The sequence below is a fragment of the Caloenas nicobarica genome, chromosome 2, assembly GCF_036013445.1.
Source record: "Caloenas nicobarica isolate bCalNic1 chromosome 2, bCalNic1.hap1, whole genome shotgun sequence".
NCBI classification, from domain to species: domain Eukaryota; kingdom Metazoa; phylum Chordata; class Aves; order Columbiformes; family Columbidae; genus Caloenas; species Caloenas nicobarica.
In genome coordinates this window covers 57,090,335-57,115,445 of record NC_088246.1, presented here as the reverse complement: position 1 = coordinate 57,115,445, position 25,111 = coordinate 57,090,335, and the positions used below count along the sequence as shown (strand labels likewise).

General features: G+C 42.9%; 1 protein-coding gene across 3 annotated transcripts in view; it reads left to right on the top strand.

The window, feature by feature from the left end:
- Positions 1-2,853: 2,853 nt before the first annotated feature.
- GLI3 (GLI family zinc finger 3) overlaps positions 2,854-25,111 on the top strand; it is a 215,697-nt gene continuing 193,439 nt past the window's right edge. For all 3 annotated transcript variants that reach the window (XM_065628044.1, XM_065628043.1, XM_065628042.1), the window contains exons 1-2: positions 2,854-3,186; positions 18,072-18,234. In XM_065628044.1, the coding sequence (XP_065484116.1) occupies positions 18,111-18,234 (124 nt within the window). In that variant the 5' untranslated portion in view covers positions 2,854-3,186; positions 18,072-18,110. The remainder of the gene's footprint in view (positions 3,187-18,071; positions 18,235-25,111) is intronic.

Sequence of the window (25,111 nt, the reverse complement as noted above, 5' to 3'; positions counted from 1 at the left end):
GTTGAAACATTTACAATACGTTTCAAATGGCAAATGTCACCTACTTTCCATCAGTTTTTATTTTCTGCTTGGCCTGACCATTCAGACAGGCATAGGCAGAAACCTGGGTTGTTGTTTCTGCGTTTCCCTTCTCTCAAGACTTTTGCTGCTCAGAAGTGCGTCAGGAGTCTTTTTTTTTTTTTTCCATAAGCAGAGCTCAAAGCATTCTATCTGCTCTTTAGTTTTTAAAATTTCTTGACTGTCTTAATTTTGGTGGGAGTTGAGTGTAGTAAAATATTTGGAGGGGTTTATTTTAAATGAGAAATGTTTGCTTCGAACAGAGCTGATGTGAATCAGAATTTTTTTTTTTTAAAAAGAAAGATAAAATATATTTTTATGACATGACAAGATGTCCAAACTCTCAGGAAATAGAAATTTCTGTTTTCAAAAGTCCAAGAGGAATACTGATTTGAAGGGCCACCTTCAACTTAAAATCATGCCCCTATTTGAACATTTTTTCTACCTATTGCTAAGATTAGTATCTTAAGATAACTAATACAGAATTATAAATGGTTAAACAAACAGGATTTTCCACATTAATTTGTTTCCTTTGTAAAGTAACACTCTGTATGTTGGTTAATTTCCCCTGTTACTTTTAAGGGCTTTCATTATGCAAAGAAGAAAAAAAAAAGTTTAAGAAAATAATTGATTGCAAAAATACAAAGGAATAGGCAGTAAGCAGAAAAAGAGAGAGGGGAACTATGGGCTAAAGGAATCATATTGCTCTTAAACAGATCTCTAAAGGGACCAGGGGTTTGCTTAAACATTCTGTACACCACCACCGCCCTGGTTTATATACATCTATCTAAAACAAAACATCCGCAGTACCATATCAGTATCATCATACTCTCATGAAACAGCCAACATTTTCCCAGAAAAATGGGACTGGAAAATGAAGTCCTATAAAATGAAAAAAAAGGTGGAAGAATATCAGCTCTGGATATCCGTATTCAGATGCTGCTGTTGCAGATGCCGGCACTATCGGCTGGGCAACGAAGGGCTGCTCCTCCTGAGCGGGGGCAGATTTGCCTGTTGGTGTGGGGTGAGATTGCCGGCTGGGGAAGTGCGGCACTGACGCGCTTTCCACCGTGTCCCAGTGCTTGCTGAGAGCATCCCAGTGCTGCAGACGGGGGTCAGGCATTGGGAATCTGCTGGCCCGGGCATGCGTGGCAGGTTGGGTGATGTGCTCTTCTCACTCACCGTGAAAGCGTCTGACTGCGGTGTCTTTCCTGAAAGTCACCCATACAGGGCCGGTGCTGTAAAATGTGCACACAGATGAGTGCCCCTGGAATTGCCAGTGCGATCGGTCTGACCGTGCCTGGGACTTCCATAAATTATGTTCATCTCTCCGATGCTATCCTTTGCACCCAGAGATTTCCAGGTTAAAAAACCTCAACCAAACAAGCAAACAAAAAACCCACACTGAGTGTGAAAGACTTTGGATATGTGGTGGCCTATGGGTCAGATAAGATTGCCTTATCTTTGTTTTTAAAAATCTCTTGAACCAAGTTGCCCCAAAACCCATAGCTTTGTTTTGTAATGAAATGATGAAGATTTTCAGTGGCAAGATTAAGGGAAGCTTTATGACATGTGCAGCATCAAAGGCCAGTATTTTATTTCCATCAGCAAACTTAGCTTTCTTCAAGAACCATTGATTTTTGTGGGACTTCTCAAATGCTTAGGATAGCCCAAGCTTAGGTATCTTGCATCTTACATCTACATCAGTAACAAATCTTTACTTGACTCTGTTGTGAGCCAGGTAATGAAGAAAGGTGCGTATGAAGTATTTGACATTGTGATGGCAACAACTTAAATACACACGCTTTTCCCAGGAGCCAGCCCCACCTTTTGACTTGATGGAAAATGCTCGTGATAACGTTCATTTATGGTTTCTCAAACTTTTTTAATATCAGGGGAGCAATCTGCGGGACAAGAAAAAGGCAAGGTGTCTTGTCGGGTTGTATCATTTCCCAAAGGATGAACACATTGCATCAAATAGGAAGTCTGGGCATCCTAGTTCCCACTATTTCTGAAGGCCAGTGTGTATTGCTGTGGGAGACCTGCTCACAGGGAGCCCGGGGGGGAGAAGAGGGATGAGGGGCAAGGATGGAGGCAGCGAGGAGCCCTGTTTTTTAGGGTGAAGGCCAGAGGAGCCTGGCGGGGCGCTGGGAAGGCTGGCAGACAGGCTGGGACAGGAGGAGCAGGCAAAGGTACCACTGTCACCCTGCCCCTCACCCAACTGCTTGCATTTTTTCCCCGAAAACGCTGTTTTCCAGTATCACATGGCTTCGGCGAAACTTTCCTTGAAGTCTGTCAGAAGTCAGCCTGCCGTGCCAGAGCGAGTGTGAACCTAGAAGCTGCAGCACACACGAGAAAACCCAGCCGGAGGGCACGTTTTCTCCCCCAAAGCCCTGATTTTTTTGGGGTAGGGAAGGCCCCTACCCCTCAGGGCGGGAGAAAGGGGGGGGTCCAACGCGCCGGAGCGCGTGAAAACGTGGGCTGAGGATGCGAGCTAAGCTGAAGGATGGAGCGGGAGAGAAGGAGGAGGGGGAGGAAGCACGACCCGGGGCGGAGGGGGCCGCTCCGGGGGGGCCCCGCCGTCGCCCCGCGCTGCCTCCCGGCTGTGGGCGGGCTGTCGCCGCCTTCGGGCCGCCGCCGGGGCGGGCCGGGCCGGGCTGGGGGGGGGTGGCGGGGGAGAAGGAGGAGGAGGAAAGGGGGAGCGGGGGTGTCATGCCGAGAGCGCGCATCGCAGCCCGCCAGGCCGCGGCCCGACCCGCACCCCGGGGCGCAGCCCTCCGCCCTCCGCCGCTCCCCCAGGCAGGCGGCCCCGCTTCCCGCCGGGCCCGGGGCATCCGCGCCTCGGGGAGCAGCGAGCCGCGTCCCGAACGGGCCGAGGGAAGGGGGAAAGGAGAGCGGAGCCCTCTCCGCCGCTTACAAGGAGGGGAAGGGAGGGGGGAAAGTTTAGCGGAGGGTGTTTGAATTAGGAGTTATCCCTAAAGAGCCTTTCCCCTGCTCTGATCCAGAGGGCAGCGCTGGGAAGAGGGGGCGGCGGCGGCGGCGAGGAGCCCTGCAACATCTGTAAAACTTGGAGGAGGCGGCGGAGAGGAGTGTGCGAGAGAAAAGCAAAAGGGACAACTTTTCCGACACGTGAGTATCTCGGCGCGATGTGTTTATTCCTCTTCTTCGGTGGCCGAGCCGAGCCAAAACAATGCCGGGCGGCGGGGCTGGGGGGGACGGGACGGAGGGATCCCCTCTTCCTTCCGAAAACTGTTTGAAACGAGGCGGTGGATTTAGGGGGTTGATTTTTTTTTTTTTTTTGCTCCCCCTCTTCGTCTTCTTTTTCTCCTCTCCTCTCCCCCCCCCCCCCGCCCCGCTCTTTTTGTTGAACCAAATCAGAAATGTCAGTCAGTGCGAGTGAGTCAGAAGGGATCGGATTACAAGATCACTGAAACTGATGTCGGATTCGCGCACACACACTCACACACAGAGGCAAAGGCGCGGGCTGCTCCCCGCGGGAGGCGGGCAGGGATAAAACAACCACCAACAACACCCGCCGGTCCTCCTCTGCCGTCCCCGTCCCGTGTGCCGTCGTCTCCCCCCCAGCTCCCCCGGAGAATGCCCGCCGGCCGCGGCGGGGGCCGGCCCCGTTAGCCGCGGCGGCGGGGGAGCGGCGCGGGGGCGAACCGCGGCGGCCCCGGCCCTCGCCCATGGGCAGCGCGGGGGCTCGGCGGCAGCGGTGGCGGCGGCAGGTACGTACCCACTTGGGCGAGAAGTTCTTTGTTCCCCGGGGCTCTGCTCCGGACCACTTTCTACTCGTCTCCCAGCGCTCTTCCCCCGGTCCCGGCCCCCTTCCCGCTTCTCTAACTTGGAGGCGGGGGTAGCGAGGGGTCTAACCCCTAAAAATGGCTGTCACGGAGCGCGGGAGCTGAGGGAGCGGGGTGCGGGGAGAGGCGGGGGCATTCTCCGCGCCGGGCTGGGGCCGCGCCGCCCGGGCTCGGCCGCTCACGTCCCGCGGCGGAGCTGCCGATTTGCGAAGCGGCAGCTGCTTTTTTTTATTCCCGCCCCCCCTCCCCCCGCTTTACTCTTCTCCTCGCCTCCCCGAGCAACTCCCGGGCATTATTCACGCCCGTGAGGCGGGAGTGTGTGTGGGGGCAGCCGCAAACTTTGCAGGGGGAAAGGCGAGAGGAGCGGCGGAGCGGGCGCTGTCACATCTGGAGGGGCGGCGGGGCGCCCCGGCGGGGCGGGTGTTTCGGCGGCCGTTCTTCCCGAAGGGGAAAGTTGCGTCCCGGGCGGGTGTGGGCGTGTGGAGCTGCGTGCGCCTTTTTGTGCGGGGGGCGTGCGGGGCCGCCGCTCCTCGCTGCCGCCGCTGGCTCCGGGTCAAGCCGGGCGGCCGGCGGAGGGCCGGGCCGAGGCGGGAGGAGCGGGGCGGCTGCCCGGGGTCGCCGGGGGGCGGAGGAAGGCGGGGGCGCCCCGGGGGAGCTCCTCGGAGCCGCCCCGCGCCGGCACCGCCGCCCGTCCTCTCGTCGCGCAACTTTGAAAGGTCCGAGGAGCGCGGGTCCTCCGCGGTTTTAATTAGCCCGTAAAGTCGGGGTGTTGACACAACTCCTGCGGCTCCGGACGGGCTCGCCGGCGCTCAGCCGCCCGTGCCCGCTCCCAAATCCTCGCACCACATGAAAAGGTAAAAGGAACTCCCCCCCGCCCCCACTCCCCACCTCGCCCCCCAAATTTTAACCCTCTAGTGTGTAGTTTTGATCCGGTCCTGTGGGTACGGCGTCCATGGCCTTCTGCCAATTTGTATGTAGATATATTTATGTAAAACATTTTCTCTCAGCTCCTTGCCAGCTGTTCCACATTTTCCAGCTGCCACTTCAGTTTGAAATGATGGACTGTACGGATCTCAAAGAGCCTTTTAGTCAAAGGTACGGATAGCTGTCCGCTTGATATACAATGTCACGTTTTAGAGGCCACTTCACTAAAGGAGTATTAGGTAGCAACCCACAGCAAAATACTCCTCACGGTCACGCCCCTGCTACTACCCGCTTGATTTTCAAGGCTCAATAAACGCGATTTTTTTAAGCTTCCGCGTGCAGACTTAATTTCTTTTGTGTGTGCTATGGAAAAACTTGGGAGCGAAATTTTTCAGGGGCCTTGAGATATGTGGCTGATTAAATTAACAAACATTTTTAAGAGGGTACAGCTGCCCCTCTTTCTGTGCCTGATGTAGGTACCTGTTTTGCAACAGTTTAACTCAGTAGAATAGTGAAAAATCACTAAGTTTCTCTGTGTTCCAAAATGTTTTTGATGTGGTGTTCAGTGAGATTATGTATTGAAATCTGCAAGAACTGGCCTTAAGTAGTTTGAGTATTTGTGCAATTGCATTGTAATTTGGAAAGGTGCCTCACTGATTGATTCCTATAATTATTTCATTTAGGTCCTTTATTAAAAATTAATAATGATCTGACAGTTTCTTAATTACATATGTCATGCTTATTTTGAAGCAAGATGAATGCAGTGTTTTAAAAGTAAAATAACCTCAAAATGTAAAAATTGCCATGTCCACACCACTGTATTTCAGTTGAGGAAATATATATTAAAAGTAATGGTGAATGAGTTTAGCAATGTAAACTGCAGGCAGCCTCCTGAGAGTTTGTTTATATAATGACGGTTTGGGTTTAACTTGCTAGTATGTAAATACTTCCAGTTTGGTGTATAGCCCAATTCTAAAAACATAAATAATAGTAACTATGAGAGGAGGCTATTTTAAGGGGGAGGATTATTTCTTTAAAAGGAGGATTATGTGATTTTGAATGAGTAAGAAGAATGAGTAAGAAATAGACTCATTCAGTGTATATATATTCTTTTAAGCTGCAGTGGAAGTAAAACTGTGACTGGAGATGCCTAAATGAATGAATGCACTCTTGCATTGCGGTAATTGCACATGGTTTTCAGTAGGACATGCTGTTTTCCAAAGCATTTCTGCAGAAGTACTACAAAACAAAGACATCACCTGCCTTTTCCTGCTTAAGTGGAGTGATGTTTTTGGCTTGAGAAGGTGTGCAGTGGCCAAGACAGTGTTTACTGCTAGAAGTAATCTTCAGTTGTGAAAGATACATTGTGTGTTTTCAAACACAAAAACATCTTGTAACCAAGAAATTAAAGTATTGATGGTTATAAATAATTTCTGTTTATTTTGGAATCGGTGTTAGGGAAACCAAAATACTCAAGTTTTGAGATATCATTATAATTTGTTAATCTTGCAGATTACTTTATTTTTTATCAAGATAAATGTGTGCATTTGATACTGACCCTTAAAAGTTTCAGTTACACTTCCTGCCTCATTTTTGGAAAAACTATTCTGTTACCTGCACTCAATAGCGTGTTTGAATTTCATCCTGCGCATTCAAGGAAGGAATGGCATATTTTTGTGTTGCAGAGTGTTATAGTGAGAAGTTAGTAATCTCTGCCTGATAAATAAGGAATCTGATGGTTATTAAAGCAGGATTTATTTGGAGTTATGAAAGGAAGCAGTTTAATGATTAGCATTGCACGCACTCAACTATATGGAGACAGTAATGTACAAAGAAAAAGCAGACTTGAAGGAAAAGTGAATCAATGAGTCATGAAATCCTCAGGAAAACCTTAGTAATGGAATGTTAATGCTTTTAGACTATAGTAGATTATCTTAAAAGTCAGACTTTTCTTCTTTATGCAATTGTTGTAAATCCCTAGCTAAAGAATACTTTGAAGAAGGCTTTGGATTTTCTGGCACTCATATTCTGCAGTCATTCTGATTGTTTTGGAAGATTCAAGAAATTTTCTGCCAACTTGCAGTTAGGCAATTAAAATGCTAAAATGGCTAGAGAGGAAGCTTTTTATTCCACAAAAGATTCAGCTGTAATAATGATTTCAAGTTATCTTTTAAGCATAGGTTTTATAGACATCCTCCCTTTAGACTTTGTCATTTTTATAAGCGAATTGATTTGTTATACTTTAAAAATCAAATAAAATGAGACAGAATAAACAAAAATAGGGCATGGGTGCTGCTACAAACTTTTCAAGTTCTTTCAGTGCATTTTTCATCTTTACTTTTATTTGATAGGTCTGTGAAATAGAGCTGTAGACTGGCAAAGACTTTAAATGAAATTTCACACTTTGATGATTTTTTTTTTAACTTTGATATATTGACAGCAAAAGGAGCTGCAAAGCTTTTATATAACTTGAGCAGTAACGCCAAGCAGCAGTCAAACGTCTCTATGCATTTGTGTTTAACTGCAGAAGAAAAACATGTCCATGGGCAGTAGAGGGTTCTTATCAACTCCCTAATCCCAGATCCCAGCAAACCTTGAGGGCATGCCTCAGATCTTGCTGAAATCATTGTAGACTCTCACAGTTTGCAGATTAAATATGCTATGTGTTCCTGGCTCCAACAACAGTTTTATGAGCTCACTAAGCTTCCTGTTTTAAGATCCTTTTCTGAAGTTTTTAGGAGCTGCTAAAGGCGATGCCGTCTATGGGAAGTGGTACTTGTAAATTTAGAGACACTTTGGATATTTCATTCTGTCTGTAAAAATGGCCAAAATCGCTATTTTCAAATTGGAAGTCGAGTTGCACTGAACAAGGAGTCCCTTTAAAGAGGGATTCTGTTGTTTTAATGTGTTTGTCAGTACACAAGGTTACAAAGTTTATACGAGGCTTGATTTGTTTTATGGGGGCTTGACTTTGACAGGGCTCTTTAAAATGAGACTTTTTCAGTTGTAATTCTGAGCACAACGCAGCTTTTAGTACATAATTTCTGAGCCTCTTTTAACCAATTGTATTTCTAGCAGCTCATTAAACATACCTTTGAAGTTCTCATTCCCCTTTAAGTGTCAAAGAAGGGAAAATGTATTCTGCCAAGGGTGAATTTCAGTGAATCAGGTAGTTAACCCCGGGATTTGTTGACCCTTCTGAACGAATGGTGTTGCACCTCAAATTCCGGGTCCGGTCTTCTTTTCTAGCTGCTAAATAGTTGACTCTTATGTTTTATTCGCCATAATCATGTTTATGTATTTGGCGTAATAGTTTTAATGAAAGAGGAAAATACTTATTGTCCAACAACATGTGTCATGTTATTCCCAAGAGAACTTGAGCCAATTTTGTGCTTAAAGGTTATTCAATGAACGAAATTTTGAAAGCCCCATTTGTCAAGGTACTGCATGGTTTCTGTTAGTTTTCAACCCCCAAATTCATTGTCTGCGTGGCCCAGTCATTAGTCATCGGTTTGTTAGTGCTGCCTTCAGGCAATGCTGCCCAGCACTTCTTCACACCATTATAGCGCTAAAAGTGTGCTCTGCCGACTTGTAGAATTACTGCTCTGATTTCCGCTTGGCTGGGTTTGAGTTAAGTCCCCTCCCTACCTTCCAGCTCACTCCAATCCCTGCTTGGTTTTGGGGCTGCTCTCTTGCAGAGATGCAGGGGAAAACTTTCTTAAAGATTGTGCTGGCATTGTACTGTGGTTTTGTTGTGGTGTACACTGTAATATGAGTTGTACCTGCATTGCCTTGAAAGTGTATTCAATTGGCTGCTGATCTGAAGAGCTGGTTTCTCTCTCTTTTTAAGAACAAAGCACGAAACAAGACAATACATTGATCTTAAAAATGCCTGCAAGATTATTTAGATTACAACAAGGGGTGAACTAATTGGGAGAGAACACATTTGTCTCTAAATAGTTGCTTGGTGTCAGAACTGATAATATCAGAATCCACTACCAAGAGATCTGATCGAATAATTTTCTTAGCTGAAGTTTCCACTCTAATGCCAGTTATTTTTTTGCACTGCTTTTTGTTTTTGTTGGTTTTGGGGTTTTTTTTGTGTGGTTTGGTTTTTTTTTTGGTGTGTGTGTGTGTGTGTGGTTTTGTTTGTTTGTTTTTATTTTTTTTTTGAATGATGATCAGACTGCTGCTTTATTTTTTTGGTATCTGATATTTGTATCAGGACCAAACAAACCTTTTGGGGGTTTAGAGCTGAACCTCTGCCGAATATGTTTGCTGCTTTGTATGATACAGTTTTCTTTACATATAGATCTGTTAATGTCAAGGAAATCAACTGCGTGTAAAGAATACTTCATCCAGCTGCTGAGAGAATGAAGCCTTCATTAAATAAGATGTATGAATACCTGAAACTAAATAGTCAGAAACACAGGGTCAAGTTAGTGTCACTTCAGTACAATGTCTGCTGTTCTGAACAGCATATATTAAAATGAAATCCTAGCACTGCTGATTTTTAACCAACAGGACGTGTGGTTTTGCTTGGCTCTTCAATTCACTATGGATTTTTTTTTTCTGGGAAAATAAGACAGCTGTACAACTCTATGATTACACTATTTGAACAGGGATAGTGGATTGCAAAATAATATATACTGCAGCAGTTCAGAGTTGTCCTTTCCTATTTTGTGAAGTTACAAAAATGTGAAGGAATCATGATGCAGTTTTACTGCTACTATGAGACAGGTGTAAAACCTAAAGTAAACTGTAAAAGCTGAAGATAAAGTTTTATAAAGTACCTTTCACACTTGAAGTTCTTCCTGGATATATGGAGCTTTTCTAGCCCCCTTACATGTTAAAACATCTGTGTTGGGTTAGAATATGAAATTCTCAACCTGAGAGTCTGCTGAGGAGATAAACAGGCTTCCAGAAATGGGGTTGGTGATCGAGACATGGCACTTTCAAAAACATTCTACTTGATTCCTTTAATCTCGTTTTAAAATGCTAATTGTAAAATATGGAATACAGTCTTTCCTTCTTTCATTTGCATATCATAAGTTGGAAACAGAAGGCACATCTTCGCAATAGATGCATATTAAATATATTCTTCCTTGAGCTCAGTTCCTGTATAGATGGACATTGATATATAGATCTAGTTTTGATTCTAAGGAAACTTTCATCTGTTGGGATTGATGAGATAAAGCAAGAAGTGTGAAGAAAGTGGACATGCCATTGGAATTCACATTTAGCTCTGGTGTTCTGAATTAGAATATTTCTGCATTTTTCTGTGGCAGTTGAGCTGACTTCTTATTTGAGGAACTAAATAAATCGTGATGCAAAGCACACCCATTACAGATCTTTGTAATTTGCGTTACCAAGCTGTTTGTTGACAAACTGGCAAGAAGGGAAAGGAGAAAACATGCTATATCTTCACCATAAGTGTTGCTAGTGCTAATAACAGTATCAGCAGAGGAAGTCATAGGGTTTGTTATCAATGCAGCAAGTCTTGCTCGTTGTCCTCCTCTCTGCATATTCCCGTCCTTTCAAACCTTGAGCATATGAATGCCCTCCTTCAGGTTTCTTACAACAAGTGTTTTACAGAAGGAAGTCACCGTGCTATTATTTAAGTTTGTTTTGGATTTAGTGCTGCTGAACTCCTGAAGAAAGATAGGAGAAAAAACTGCGGAGACTCGGAAGGCAAGTTTGAAGTGTCACTGCTCATTTTAACCCATTGCTACAAACAGTAAAGTCCACAGATTTGCCCCCCCCCCCCCCCCCCGAGCTAATTCTTTTACAGCTAATCTTACTTTGACATAATTATTAGAGTTTTTCCTGCTGCAGAGCTGGAAGCACAAGGACATGTGTGATCGCAAAACAAGCAGTAGCACAGCTCACTCTGAATTTTCTAGCAATATTAGGCAGTTTAATTGGCTGGAGTTCTGATTTCTTAAGGATAAGTGCATTACTGTTTTTAAACCTGTCACCCTCTCAAAATATATTTGCAGATTTGGAGACTTGAAAAATATGTAGCACTTTATATTTTTTAAGAAATAACCTTTGTTCTTTCCATTGGCTGTATTTAGATAGTTTGTAAGACAGTCAAAGTTAAAATGAGGAATAAAGAAACCCAAGACCACATGATTAAAATAACAAATGCCTAGATGCACAGTTAAGGACCTGCTTTGCTTGTTTGGTTTTAGTTGTGGGGTTGGGTTTGTTGGATTTTTTTTTTTTCATATTAAAGTTCAGTTACTTACTCTAAAGACTCTTGGATAATGAATGGATTATAAATTTTTATCTCGGAGGATACATCATATCTGAAATGTACAGCCACTAAGATGTGTTGTAAGTTCGGGCTCTGTGTCCCTCAGCGTTGTGTTGCTTGTCCCCAAACAACCTCTGTGAGGAATGGACTGTTTGGATATGGACAGTTTGACCCAAATCCTTCAGTGTTTTTATGCATTAAATTCTGTTTACTGGGTAAGAAACTATGAATTACTTCTTCCCTGGCAGAAAGCTGTTTTATTCAGATACAGAGTTTAATCTGTTGAAGTAATAGTAAAAAACATTTAATTTGGGTTATACTTAACAGCTTTCTAAATCTTGTAACAAAAGTAGAGATAATCTACTTGTAAGAGTACGTGGGTGATGTATATTAAAAGCATCTGAGGTGCTGCCTCAGTAGAAAGTGCACTTATCGATCTTACTGTATGTGTATGTTTGAAATATTTTCAGAACTTCTGGCAATCCAGTTTATCTGTAGCAGAAAGACGCAAAGAAATGTAATTCCTCTGGAGTGGAGCAATTATTACACTTGATCAGTAGTTCAGTATACGCCGTAGAATAGTTTCTCACTCAGGATCTTAATCACGAGGATGCTAATGGCACTGCTTTGCCAGGCTGATTGCTCTTGTGTTTGTGATCCTGCATTATTGTTGCCACAAGCTATTTAACCTATCAGGAATAGATCAGATCATGATTAACCAGGCTTTAGGTCTAGTTCTTTTTCAGTCTGTATGGGGGGGGAGAAATCAAAGGAATGGAACAAAGGAAAAGACAGCAGATGGTAATGAATTTGGAAAGATTGTGTTAATACATGTGGTGCCCTACAACTTGGGGTATTTTTTAATTTCAAGCAACAAATCTGCCTATCTGATTCTATCAGGTATCAGGGTTTTTTTTTCCTTCCCTCCTTCCCTCCTTCCCTCCTTCCCTCCTTCCCTCCTTCCCTCCTTCCCTCCTTCCCTCCTTCCCTCCTTCCCTCCTTCCCTCCTTCACATTTGGGAGAAGTATGCAGCTTGCAACTAGCACAATTATGGATTATGCATGTAATTTAAATGGAGATCAGTATTGCGAAGTATGTATTTTTTTTCCCAACTTACTACTGTTTTGTTGTTTATTCACATAGAGTGGATATAAGACTATTATATTTTTTTTTTCGTCTGTTTATACTGGTCTTAGTCTTATTGTGACCAGTTGGCTCGACAGGGAAGAATCTGAACAAAATTTGCCCAGGAGTAGTTAATGGGGGTTGCAGAATTCTGGTTTAGCTTACAAAGAACTGAGAAAAGAAAAAACTATTCTAAAAATGTATAGTATTTTGATTAGTTCCTATAGCTATTATGAAAAAATGGTGAGGTGTACCAAGAGGTTAATGTTACAACTGGAAGATATTTCTTAAAATAGCTGAGCACTTGTGTATTTTTCAGCAAGTACTGTCAGGGGTAACTTAGTGCAGCTTTGCCAGCAGGTTTGATGGAAAGCAATGCTGAAATCTAGGTGGGTTTTGGAAGTTAAATGTCCTCAATCAAGCCTGTATAAATCAGTGTGAAATAGCTCCCATATAATAGTGTAAGATTGTCTTATGTAAATTTTTCGTTTTAATGTATCTGAACAAGACAGAATTTTTTTTTTTTATTTATCCTTAAATAATCCCAAGGATCGGTGTAACCGGTTTTGATAAAATTGATAAAGGGTCCTTTATGGTTGAGAGAAGCTGTAATTTCCTGATTGTTCTTCAAGCCTCCCCTTGTGTTTTTCACTTTCATACAGTTGCGATGTTCAAGATGTATTTGTATCCCTAAAGACTGCCTCCAGTAGTGTGGATCAAAGTAGTACCTATGAACACCCTGACTACCCAGAGTCATTTCTGAAAAATTAAACATGCTATGTTTGCTTGCACGCTGATCAGGGCACTCTGGTTGCTGATAGCAATCAAGGCCAACTTCCCTGCTGCTGATGTAATGATGATGAATGCCGTGACACTGCTATTTCAGACAGCTCTTCTCAGCGGATGCAAACCACTTGTTAATGAATTGAATACAACTAAAGCAGCATCGAATAAAATAGGGAAAGGATTTTTTTTTTTTAAAAAAAACCACATTAAAATATGCCTCCTCCTCCTCAAAAAAAAAATAACAAATAAAGGCAGAAGAAGGTTTAAGTTTGCAAGAAACATAAACCAGTCTAACAAGCAAATTGAGAATTTTAGGTTCTGATTCCTGCACCAGCATTTATACTGAAAGAAGTAGTTCTCGTTGGAGTCAGTGAGTCTATTCACTTGAATGAAGATTTTCATGATCTGGTCTTTAAAACTAACTTCTTCAATATAAATGCAATGATTTAAAAAGTAATTCAGAGAGGAAAATGAGCACAGAGCTGATGAATTATTGGAAAATAGAAGTGTATGTACAGAAAGGGTCATGCTAGAGGGCTGCTCTACTGGTTTTGGTTTGTTAGCACTGAGAGTAAATGAACAGAAAGATTTTTCTCCCTAGTATATTAATATGTTTATTTTTACTACAGTGAGGCACAGTTTTATGACCAACATAGAGAGGGACTGGAAATTATGTAATTTCAAATTGCTCGAAAGAATTTTTTTTGTTCGAAATACATTTTCAACATATTGCCATTTGTTGACCCTCCTTTTAAAAGAGACAGTTTTCCTCATTTAACTAGTTCATTCTAGTAGCTTGTTCCTAAAATTCTTCCAATTTAATATGCAATTGGTGAAAGTTTACATTTCTATTTTAAAAAAAGAGACACACCTGCAGGCAGGTTGCTGTTTTGAGAGGGATTAGGTTTAAAATAGGGATCTGGAATTAATTGTGCAGTGGGTTCAGGCTTTAGAGAAATTACAAAAGGTTCAAGCGTGGTTGAATGAAAAAGCCATGAATGTTTGCTTTCAGGAAGGAATGTTTATCCCTCTATTTACCTATGAAAGTTCAGGCTTTTGCCCATATACTGTTATAGCATTTTCTTGCCATTCATATGCACATGGCAATGCTGGGTAGCTGACAGAAACTAGCTTTCTGGTTTTTTGAAAGCAGAGCTCCTTGCCGCAGAATAGATACGTGTTGTCTCAGGCCTGGGGGCAGGAACAGGCAAGTCCCTGACCCACACGCTGGGGAGAGCCATGTATACCATCCTATCAACCGGTTCATGTTTTAATGTGAAGACGACGTCAGACTGGCTGATTTTTTCAGAGTGCTTTTTGATAGGGATTAGCAGCCAGTGGAAGGAAATATTCACATCGTCCTGGACTCTTTTTTTTTTTTTTTAACTGCAATTCTCATATTTCAGTACAATTTCTGAGAGCAAATAAAAAACACAGCCAAAATTAAGGAGAATGGTTCTAGAAGACGTGTGTCTGGCTTGTGTTTTCAACTTGGGCTTAAGTTTGTATACAAGAAAAAAAAAAAAAAAGGTTTTTGGGGGCACCATATTGATTTCCAGCTGACTCCTTCCCTGTGGGGGGCATGCTTGGCAAAACATACCAAAACACATACCCCTAATTATTAGTCTTGCCATCTCTCCTGGCTTGCCCTACTCTCCCAGCCATGCATATCACCGTGTAGTTGGGATGGCACTGGAGTGTAACTGGAGCTGCTGGAATTCTTGCGGACACCCTTGCCGCACATGCGTGGGTTGGGAGCGGAGGCAGGAAGGCCCAGGAGGAAACGGCTCCAGCGCCAGGGCCATTGGCTTATGGTGCAGGGTGCAGAGCTGAGCAAGAAAGTTTATTCTTGCTATGTTCCCTTTTCCATGCTGACACAAAGAGAAGCAGCCTTCTGGACGTAAACCAGGCAGACATGAACCAGAACAGGTACCAAGAGCAGATGTTTATATTAGCTGACGGCCAATTCTGCTATTTTCTGACCAAAAATTCACTTTAAGCTGCTACCCTGTTTCCCTGAAAATAAGACCTACCCCAAAAATAAGCCCTGGCATGATTTTTCAGGATTTTTGAGGATGCTTGAAATACAAGCCCTACTCCAAAAATAAGCCCTAGTTACCGTTCATAAAAAAAAGTCAATTTAAGTAGTGTCCAGGCAGCTATACATGTAAAAAAGTAATAAGTTTTGGAGCAAAAATTAATATAAGACTCTGTCTTATTTTCAGGGAAACACGGTACTTCAGGCCGCTGTTCTATACCATTGTCCACACAAAGTAGCATAAAATAGGAAAGTGATAGAAAGTGGTGGGCAATGTGGAATTATGCCTCTTAGTCTTCCCTCCATAAAAAAAAAAAAAAACAGCCCCAAAACACCAGGAAAATCTCTTTGGTACGCTGTTGGGGAAAGAAAAAAATAGGCACAAGAATGGATGGATGCCAGTCAGCCACATGTTGCTCTTGAATTGCAGATGATCCAAAGATGCTTTTTTTAGGAGATGGAAGCTGTGTTAACTCCTTACAGTACCTTCATCTCCTTCCTGTGGTAGGATCAGGTTGTAATGGACCTACTGTCCTGCTGTGGTGGGGAGGAGAAGGAGGTGCACATCAGTGAGGGCTCCTTGCTCGTATCTCCACAGACATCTGCGTGGCATGAGGCGGTGGAACCACTGCAGATACCTGTCGTCATTTTTGTGGCCTTTGCCCACATGTTTCACACTACTCTGCTGACCTTGTGAAATGGGGGCAAAGTATGTGGCTTCTTCCTTTCTAGTTGAGTAGAGAGCATAATTATCTTCTTTCAGGACTTTTAGCCAAAAGAAACAGGCTTGTGAACCGAGGACAGAAGAAAATGGAGGGCAAGTTCTGCGTCTTCCCCTTCCAAGTTCTCACACTGTCAGACTCTTTGATGGAAATGAAGATGCTGCCTGAATAGCAGACTTGGCCCTTAAAAGGCAAAACAGAAAAAAAATAAACTCATCTGAAGATGTGTAACTTTTTAAATTCCTTCAGAGACAGCAGAAGAATTTACTCTTTTTACAGAATATTAAGTAACTCAGAGGAGGGTAGCCAGAGGACAAGAGGGTACATTGAAGGACTCACACAGTGGCTGGAGGCTGGGTAGAGGCAGATTTTTGGTATTTATGCAGCCAGGGCTGTACAGAGAAAACAAGCATGATCTGGTCAGTGTGGGGTGAAGAGCTTGGCAGCAGTGCCAGCATCCCCCCAGTTTCTGCCAGCACGAGGGACTGAAAATCCTGATCCATATGGTGACTGTGGGTGCTCTTGCGTCAGGTGTGCAGGGATAAAGGAGGAAAAAGCATTTGAGAAATTTGGGAGGGTGTAATTTACAAAGCTCGTATGAGATCTCGCCTTGAGATTTGTGCATTGCTGGGTACAAGTGAGGGCTGTTGCAAGCTGAGTATTGTTAGATCTCTTCTTCATATTTGAAGACACCTGACATTCCCCTTCATGTCCTGGTAAGAAGTAGTTTGGCAGACACGCAATAATATTTGTAGCACTTTCACGGGTAGATCTGGAAACTACTCTTATAAGAACTCTGCTGTGATGGGCAGAGCTTTGTTATTCCTGTTTTTAGCAAGAAAGGATCTCAAGGGAAGAAAAGTGCCTAGCTAAAGGTTAGACCAGCAGGTCAGTGGCAGGGAGTCTCTGATATCTAGTCCAATCCTCTGGCTGTGCTGCCTGGCTAAATAATGATTCATTTAGTGATTGGGTCCTTCTTTGATCCCTACTGTATAACAGTGAGGCTTTGGAGTGTTTTATTGTGCTATGAAAAAGAACTCCTACTAGGCAGGTGGGAAGGGGAAGGTTTACTAGACAGCTGTGTTTGTGATGAATTGGCTTTGTAGACCTTTTTTTTAAATTTTTTTTTTTTTTTGCCTGTCAGAATTGGGGAAACGGGTTGCTGATGTAATTACACTCATTATAGTTTACTTTGGGGCTTGTTTTGAAGCCTTTGGTTTTTTTTAATTCATTTAAATGTTGTTATAGAACAGTGTGACTTCCTTCCGTTTCAGACCCCTTTAGCTAATGACTGCAGTACTGCTCAGAGCTGAAAACGCTCCATTTATTATTATTTAGTTGTTGTTGTTGTTGCATAGGATCATGTTCAAACTACGAAGTACCCAGGTACTTGGTTCTAAGAATGGTGTGTGCTGAATATTGACAATATGTGTAAAGCTTACCTGGGCAGACTTGTGTGCGTCATGTTATACTGCAGACCAGTGTTTGGAAATGCTTGTGTTCCTCACAGCCCAAGATCCCTGCAGTCTCGGGGCCCGGTGTCGATACACTGCTGCACAAGCTGTGTTACCCTTTCGGAAGCTTGTGGGCTTCTTGGGTTTTTGTCAGGAGTGTCAAAGCTCTGAGAATCAGGAAAAATGATCTGTGGGGTATAAAATGGATGTATGGAGATGACACTGAGAACAGCCAGGAAAGGCAGAATAACCAGACATGCACCTCTGCAAAGTTTTCCATTTTCAGCATTTTAATGCAAAATAAAGTGATCTCATTATCTGCCACTAGCAATAATATTTGCCTTTCACTGTGGTTTTCAGGGTATTGCTCCAATGCACTTCTGTTTGAGCTAGATTTCTGAACAAACAAAGTGAGAGATGTTTACACAAGTAAGACAAGGTGTAGAGGTAGGCAGGATAATTCTTGCTGCAGTGTGTTCGGATAGTGTGAATGTTGAAATTTAAATATTTGGCTTCTATTAGTCAACATGAAGGCCTGTCTTGGTTTTTGTGTTGTTCCAAAGTGCCCTGGACACAGGAGAAAAATACTGGCTTTTTACTCCTGGATCCATTAAAACTCTACAGGCTTGAAAAAAATGGACCTCCCCATCAAGCAGCATAGTGGTTTTTTTGTGATGCCAATTCTCTTTAAAGGCAAACTTGCTTAATTTTGGTATTAGTGTTTCCTTAAATTCCTCAGGAATTCATGCATGCAAACATGATTTGATGGACATACAGAAATGGCCTGTGGACTGCTAATTCAGTTGTGCTGCAGGCTCTTCTTCAGGTGAGAGGTGTGAGAGATTTTGGGCTAAGCTTTTGCATAGTATTTAAAGTTTATGGCTCTCTTGTTTCACTCAGGTATTAGTAAGAGGAGAGCTGAAGTAATGAGAAGTCATCATGGAGGCGCAGTCCCATAGCTCTACCACGACGGAGAAGAAAAAAGTGGAGAATTCCATCGTGAAATGCTCCAGTCGAACAGATGTCAGTGAGAAAGCTGTTGCCTCCAGCACAACTTCCAATGGTGAGTAACAGCAGGGATTTACTAGCAGCCAAACCTACAGTAATTTTATGTTCACTGCATTCCTTGTGAATTGAGCATTTGCACCTGGATCAGTGTTTGTTCTAAGGAAAGGCTAAAGAAAACGAACGAGGGGGAGGTGGTGGTGGTGGTGGAAAGTGGTAGGATACAATAAGACCTGTTTTGGCATGAGACGTAGTATTTTTCTTCCAGATGTTCTAATTTGAGATGTAAATGTGCTAAGTTATTTATTATAGGAAGTTCCTGGTTTTGGTGTTTTGGAAATTGTCTTGATTAGCCTGGCAGGGCTTGTGGGTGCTTTGCATTTGGCCATTGAAATCTCTTACACTAGTTAGATAATTAGTTATTACAAAAGAGATAGAAGTAGCTCTGTCAAAATTAATGGCAAAGGTTTTTTTTCTTCTCTTCTTTTACAAATAAACTTGCTCCTCACAAAGGACTGCCCCCACCTTCCCAAAGTTCTTTAATGGCCAGGGACAAAACATCAAGCTAAGAGTGTATCCTCCCATGAATTCATTTCAAAGTTGTGAATGTAGAGCTTGTAGATTAGCAAAACTGGAGTAATTTGCTTAATTCCCCCAAGAGATTACCTCACTTGACAATTTTACATATTCTCTACCCTTTCGGAGGGTGTGTAATCCCAGCCTTGGCCCTTCCATTGTTTGTTGTAAGAGGGCTGAGTGTATTGGTCCCTACCTATGCAAAACTCTCTTTGCATTAGGAAAGAAAATTGCTTGAAAGGTGTGGGCAGAGTTCAGCTTTGTGGATTTTGGATAGCTGCAGATTAACTGTTGGTTTTTGCAAATGAGTCTAATAATGGCTAAAACCAGAAGATATCTTTCTGCATATTTTGGAGTCCTGGTGTATTCCTGGCAAAACATTTCCTCTCCACCCTTTCTGCTTCCATCACACTCACTCATCTGGGCTTGTGGTCCAGGTCAGGTTCTCACTTTGATATCTTGAAGAAAGGTTTTTGCTTTCTCAAAGAAACATGTTTCTCCCACTGGACTAAAGCAGAAAATACATGAATCCTACAGCCGTACTAAAGGGGAATCTCTGTGGGTCAGTAAAAATTAGATGGCGCATGTCCCAGTATCTTTCCATGTGACTGGACTTCAGATTCAAAGCAAACTCAGCACCTGCTGACCTAGTAGTTGGAACTGATCCCCATGAGAGTATAGAAACTCTTGAGCAGCTATGGAAAAAGTTGCATCAGTTTTCTAAGGCATATGAAATTAGATCCTCAGCTGGCCTAAGTCAGCACAGATCCATTGTTGTCAATAGAATTACAGTGGTTCACATTAGCTGAAGAGCTCCCCATTGTATTTTTTTTTCAATAATAGGATTTACCACATTCAGACAGATGCACACTTAAACACATATGCGTATTCTTTGATGTGTCGGGCGTTTGCACTCAAACTTGATGTTGGCACATACCTCTGACTGTTTGGGCTAGCTTTAACATTATCATTAAACATTTAGATTTAGAGGGCTAAAAATAAAGCCTTCAAGATATTTTTGCCAAATTGTGACACTAATTTAGCCTGTGGTCAATTAATTTTCTCTCTCTATTCCACATATCAGTTTTAACGGTGATATTAGTTCTTAACTACCTGCTTCATATAGGTGGTGTATCACTGCATGTCAGGAGCATCAAACTCCCATGACCTGGAATGAATCTAAGTCTAACGAATGACTAGAAATTTTTGTCACTGGAATTGTCTGCTATTACTGGAACGAGATGCTAATGTAGTACACATCCTAGGGCCTGAGGCTGCTTTTGGTTAAGGTAATGACAGTTACCTTTGTTTTCAGTGGGTAAGGGTTGGTCTTGCTAGTCTTTGTGTTTAGGGAAGTCGCCAGGACCCCCAAGGTTTGGGTTTCTATCTACCTTCATGTATAACCAAGCAAAAACTTTTCAGAGATTACAGCACTCGGTTTCAAAGGGATGAAAAATTCCATTCCTTCCTGGATATGAAATATTTCCTCTTAGTGTAGAGACTCCATGGAGCATGTACCAAAACAAATAACAGAACTTCAGGAACTTAAACATGAGTTTTACTATTGTGATGTTTTAAAGTTTTGCTTCTTTCAGATGTGATTGTTGTGATAATGAATTTTGGTTACAAGGACCAATTTACATGAAAGCTGGAGCTTGCATCGAATTTGCATCTTTTTTTCTTTAATGCTGGAATAAGTATTACTGCAGGAACATCATCAGTTAATATAAGACACCACTCCTATGAAGCATGCAGCTTTTGTTGATTCAGGGCCTTTTTTTTTTTTTTGCAGAGGGCTGTAGTAATGTTAATGGTTGTGATTTGCATTTGAATACTCTGTTAAACAAGGTAAGGTACCCTTAAAATTAACAGGAGGACAGAATGATCCTTGCTGGTTTTGTCAGGAGACTGCTGTCATTGCAGAGCAACATCTGCCTATCATAACAATGTCACCTCGTAAGGATGTCTAATATCAGTGCTTCTCTCCTTCTGGACAACACATTAATTAGCGAAGTTTGCAAGGTAACATGTACTTGAGTGACAGCTGTCTGAGCTGAGATGTAGAAACTATTATTTTCTCAGTAGCTCTGCTGTCTTCTGGAGGAGTCAGAACTTGGATCATTAGTAGACTGAAAGCTGTTAGTTACAGGTTTTATGCAAAGCTTACAACCATGAAGAAACAAAGAAAATGCCATTATTTCAGTAGCTCCCAAAAGCAAGTAACACACGCAGTAGCAGAATCTTTGTTAAAACGAATATTAATATTGAGTGTGGAAAACTTTTAAGTCATAGGATGTGCAAACTGTTTACTGAAGAGCCTGGTGTAAACCTGTGTGCAAAGGAAAGAAGGTGGGAAAGGTGACCTGGAAGGGCAGCTTGTGTGTTAACCCTGAGTACACAATGCAAGTTCTGAGGCCCAGACTTGTGGGTGCCCCTTGGAAGGTACCAGCTGCACTGTAGACTCAAACACCAAGAAGGCATGGGCTGCAGTTCATATTTTAGCCACTTCTACTGAGTTCCTGTCACTGCTTAACGCAAAAAAGGTTTCTGTTGCACTCACCTAACTACAAACTCTGACTATATTGCTAAGATGCTTGCACTGTGTTAGATAAGGGCCTGCCAGTGTTTCCATTATAAACCCCTAATTTCAGGGATTTATAACTAAGCCGTTAAAATGTGCTCCAGGCTGAAACATGTGGGGAAGGTCTTAGTGCTGGAGCAAATTAAAACTCCTTTTACAATATATGTGATCAAAAAAGGAAAAAAAAATCATAATTTCTAATAACCAACAAAAATCTTTGGTGCGCTTTGATCCCCAGTGGGACTTTGTAATTTGGGACCATTCTTGCTTTGTTTTGAGTTCGTTTTTGTAAGCTTTTGATCTTTTTCTGCTTTGTGTTTCATTTAGTGTATCTCAACCAAACTGCACGCAGTTTACTAGGATACATTTCTTTGCAAATTGTTCCTTTTGCTCTTTCTTTGTTTGACTGCTTTATTTACTGCTAGGCTAATTATCAAAAGGGGGAAAGCTGCTAAAGAAAACTGTTGACAGATGCTCATTCACAAAAGGCTGTACGAATAAAAAGTTTGTGCTAGGGTGTAAAGTAAGCTTACTTTTGTGTATCGTGATTGGATAGCCTCAAACTGATCTGCTTTGGCAAAGTAACAACAACAACAACAAATAAATACCGTGCTTATGTCCTGACCATGTCACTGGTATTACGTTGGAGTAATGAGGCCAGTGTCCATACCACCTTGCTACCACAGTGCTATGTTGTCAGGCCTTGTCTTCTCACATGTGTGTCCCTGCCACTTTTCAAGAGACAAAGCAGCAGGGTCCCGTTCCCTCCCATGTCTATGCATGGATTTAGGTCATCATCCTGGAAGGTGCCCCATGCACACACAAGTTCTATCAAGTCGTGCAAGGAATGGCTTTCTGAAGAAAGGTATCCATTGATAAACTCATTAAAATTAGTTCTGTGCTCCCCTCGGAGAGCCTTTGCCTGATATTGCACATCATAAAACCTGCCTTGCCAGACCTCCGTTGGATAATATGGTACCTCCTGTAATTTCAAGTAATCCCAGGGTTAAAAAGATATCTTCAGATGAACACTGTAAATGTTAGAATCATAGAATAGTTTGGGTTGGAAGGCACCTTCAAAGGTCATCTAGTCCAACCCCCTGCAATGAGCAGGGACATCTTCAACCAGATCAGGTTGCTCAGAGCCCCGTCCAGCCTGACCTGGAATGTCTCCAGGGATGGGGCATCTACCACCTCTCTGGGCAACCTGGGCCAGTGTTTTACCACCTTCATTTAAAAAAATATCTTCCTCATGTCTTGCCTGAATCTCCCCTCCTTTAGTTTCAAACCATTACCCCTTGTCCTGTCATAACACACCCTGCTAAAAAGCCTGTCCCCATCTTTCTTACAGGCCCCTTTTAAGTACTGAAAGGCCGCGATAAGGTCTCCACAGAGCCTTCTCTTCTCCAGGTTGGAGTTGCAGGAGTCTGCATGGCGACCTGCCTTGCCGAAGCGTGCTGAACACCAAGACGGAGGCTTGTTCTCGGCTGTGTCCCCACGCTGCTCCGCCACGAGCGCCAGGGCTGGCAGGGTGAGCAGCACGCCTTCTCCTTGGCGGCCGTGCCTCCTCACAGCCTGGCACGCGCGTGAGCTGTGGCCGAGACGGGCAGCGCGCTAAGTCCGTGCGTCAGGCCGAGCGCTGCAGTGCCGGAGCACGAAACTCCGCTGGCTGCCCTCCCTGCACAGCCATGCTGCCCGCGCTGGTGCAGCGCCCCCCTGCACCCCAACCCTCCCGAGTCACAGCACTGCAGTGAAGTCCTGAGCTCCAGTCCAGCAAGTACTGCCATGAAGGCCTCGCTTTAGGCAAAGGAATAGCTCCCTCGGCCCCAGTGCGGGTATTTACATGCTTACAATTAGGCAGTCACTTTAATGCTTTGCCAGGCTGGCCGCTTCGACTCTACGCTCTGCTTTGTAGGTGAATAGGATTTATTGTTAGAGTACTTCGTAAGAGGCATTCACCAAAAAACCCCATGCTGACCTAACGTAGCCCTCAGCTATACGCTTTTTTTTTTTTCACTAAATTTGTAGTATGGATATAATTAATTTTTCACTTTATTTTCTAAAAAGTACAGGGAATTTCTGTGTAGGATGAATTAATACTTCTACAAGGCAAACCTGCACTTTGTGGCGTTGCTTGGAGAGCATTAGGAGGTTATAATACTGTTTTCGACCCTGATTTATTTAGTGTTTGGCTTGTGAGTTTTGTTGGTGGCTAACATGCTTTCCTCTTTCGTGCATTTTGGCTCTAAATGTGTTTTTAACATTGCATTAAAACAATGCAGTTATTGTATAAGGACTCCATCAGTGTCTGACAGCCAAGCACTTATTTTCAGTTGATGTGTTTTGTCTAGTTTTTAACCCATGAGCTCGTTCCAGTGTAATCTGATATTTCTTATTAACCTATTACTCTGCTTAAAAAAAAAAAAGCTAATTATAAACGTATGTAGGTTGTGGACTTGACTACCTTTATCAGAATCAGATAGTTATTGAGAACATACTTTAAAGCGATAGAAAGCAGAAATTATTATCTTAATGATGATGTAACTTAAACCCAAGCTTGATAGATGAATAAATGAGAGGAAGTTCATTCGTCCACTTTGATTCTTTCAGAAGAAGAGCCAGCTTCATCTAGGTATTCGAGGTATCCTTTTTTTTTTTTTCCTTTCTTCGTAGTAGTTCTTTCAGGACTGAATGAGGGACGTATTCAGCAGTCTGCAGCCCCATAAGAAACCCATTTCCTGTTTAAGCTTTGAGTTGGTTTCTTGTCCTGCTGCTTGCTTTCAAGTTCACCATGAAATAGGTGTTAATCATAATACCCATTCTTGGCCCCCTTGTCAGACTGATGTGCTCAGGGTCCCGTTGAGAGGTCAGGGTTCAAAAGAAGTTGTTAGGTATCAAGAAGCATTGCCTGTACTATTTTAGCAGCCTGCAAATTGAGTCCTGAATTGGTTATATGAGACCTGATTCTGCAAAGTGATCAGGAAGTGCCCTCCTCCTCTCCTGACATCAGAGGACATGGAAGGGCTCTCTTCGCTTCTCGTTTTCAGGTCAAGGAGGAAAAAACATCCTGTATGATTAGATATTGGAAGTCATTATCTTCAATGTATAGGTTTTTCAGAGAGTTTTGTTTTTCAGCAAGACAAATATTTTAAGTAATTCCTATCTGTTATGGTGGATACAGCAGGGTAGAAAGTGTGGGTAGAATGGTCACATGTGGTAGTGCAGATAAGTAAGGGCAAAGACCTGAGCTTGTAAGATGTTGTGTACCCTTCAGTTCTAATAATTGTGGCCAGGTCCTAAGAGAATAAACTGAAGGAAGGTACCTATCCTTAGGGGGAATGAGCTCTCCTGATGCTTGGAAGTGTTGGAAGCAAAAGTATTGGAAGCTGTAATTAAGTGGAGACTGCATGTCTTGGGATATTGTGATCTGACGTGAGTAGCTGATTAGATACATGTTCATTTGGAGTAATGCACCCATGATCCTGTATGCTTACTAATAACATTTCATTTAGGGTTAATAAAATTAAGTTAGGGTTTACTAGTGTTGTTCCTCAGTGAGCCAGCCCTACACTTACCCTGCTCTAAACCCGGTGATCTGCAAGTGCAATACAGTATTGCTTCATTAATTCTGCTGAGATTTCCCTCCTTTTTTCCCCCCTTCTCTCCCCTCCCTGCAGTGGTTAATAGCATAAGGGATATTAAATGTCAATCCTCCTCTATCCCTTTGCAAGTTCCAGAAAGAGATGATTGAGTGGCTTAGCCCTGCAATCACTGTAAT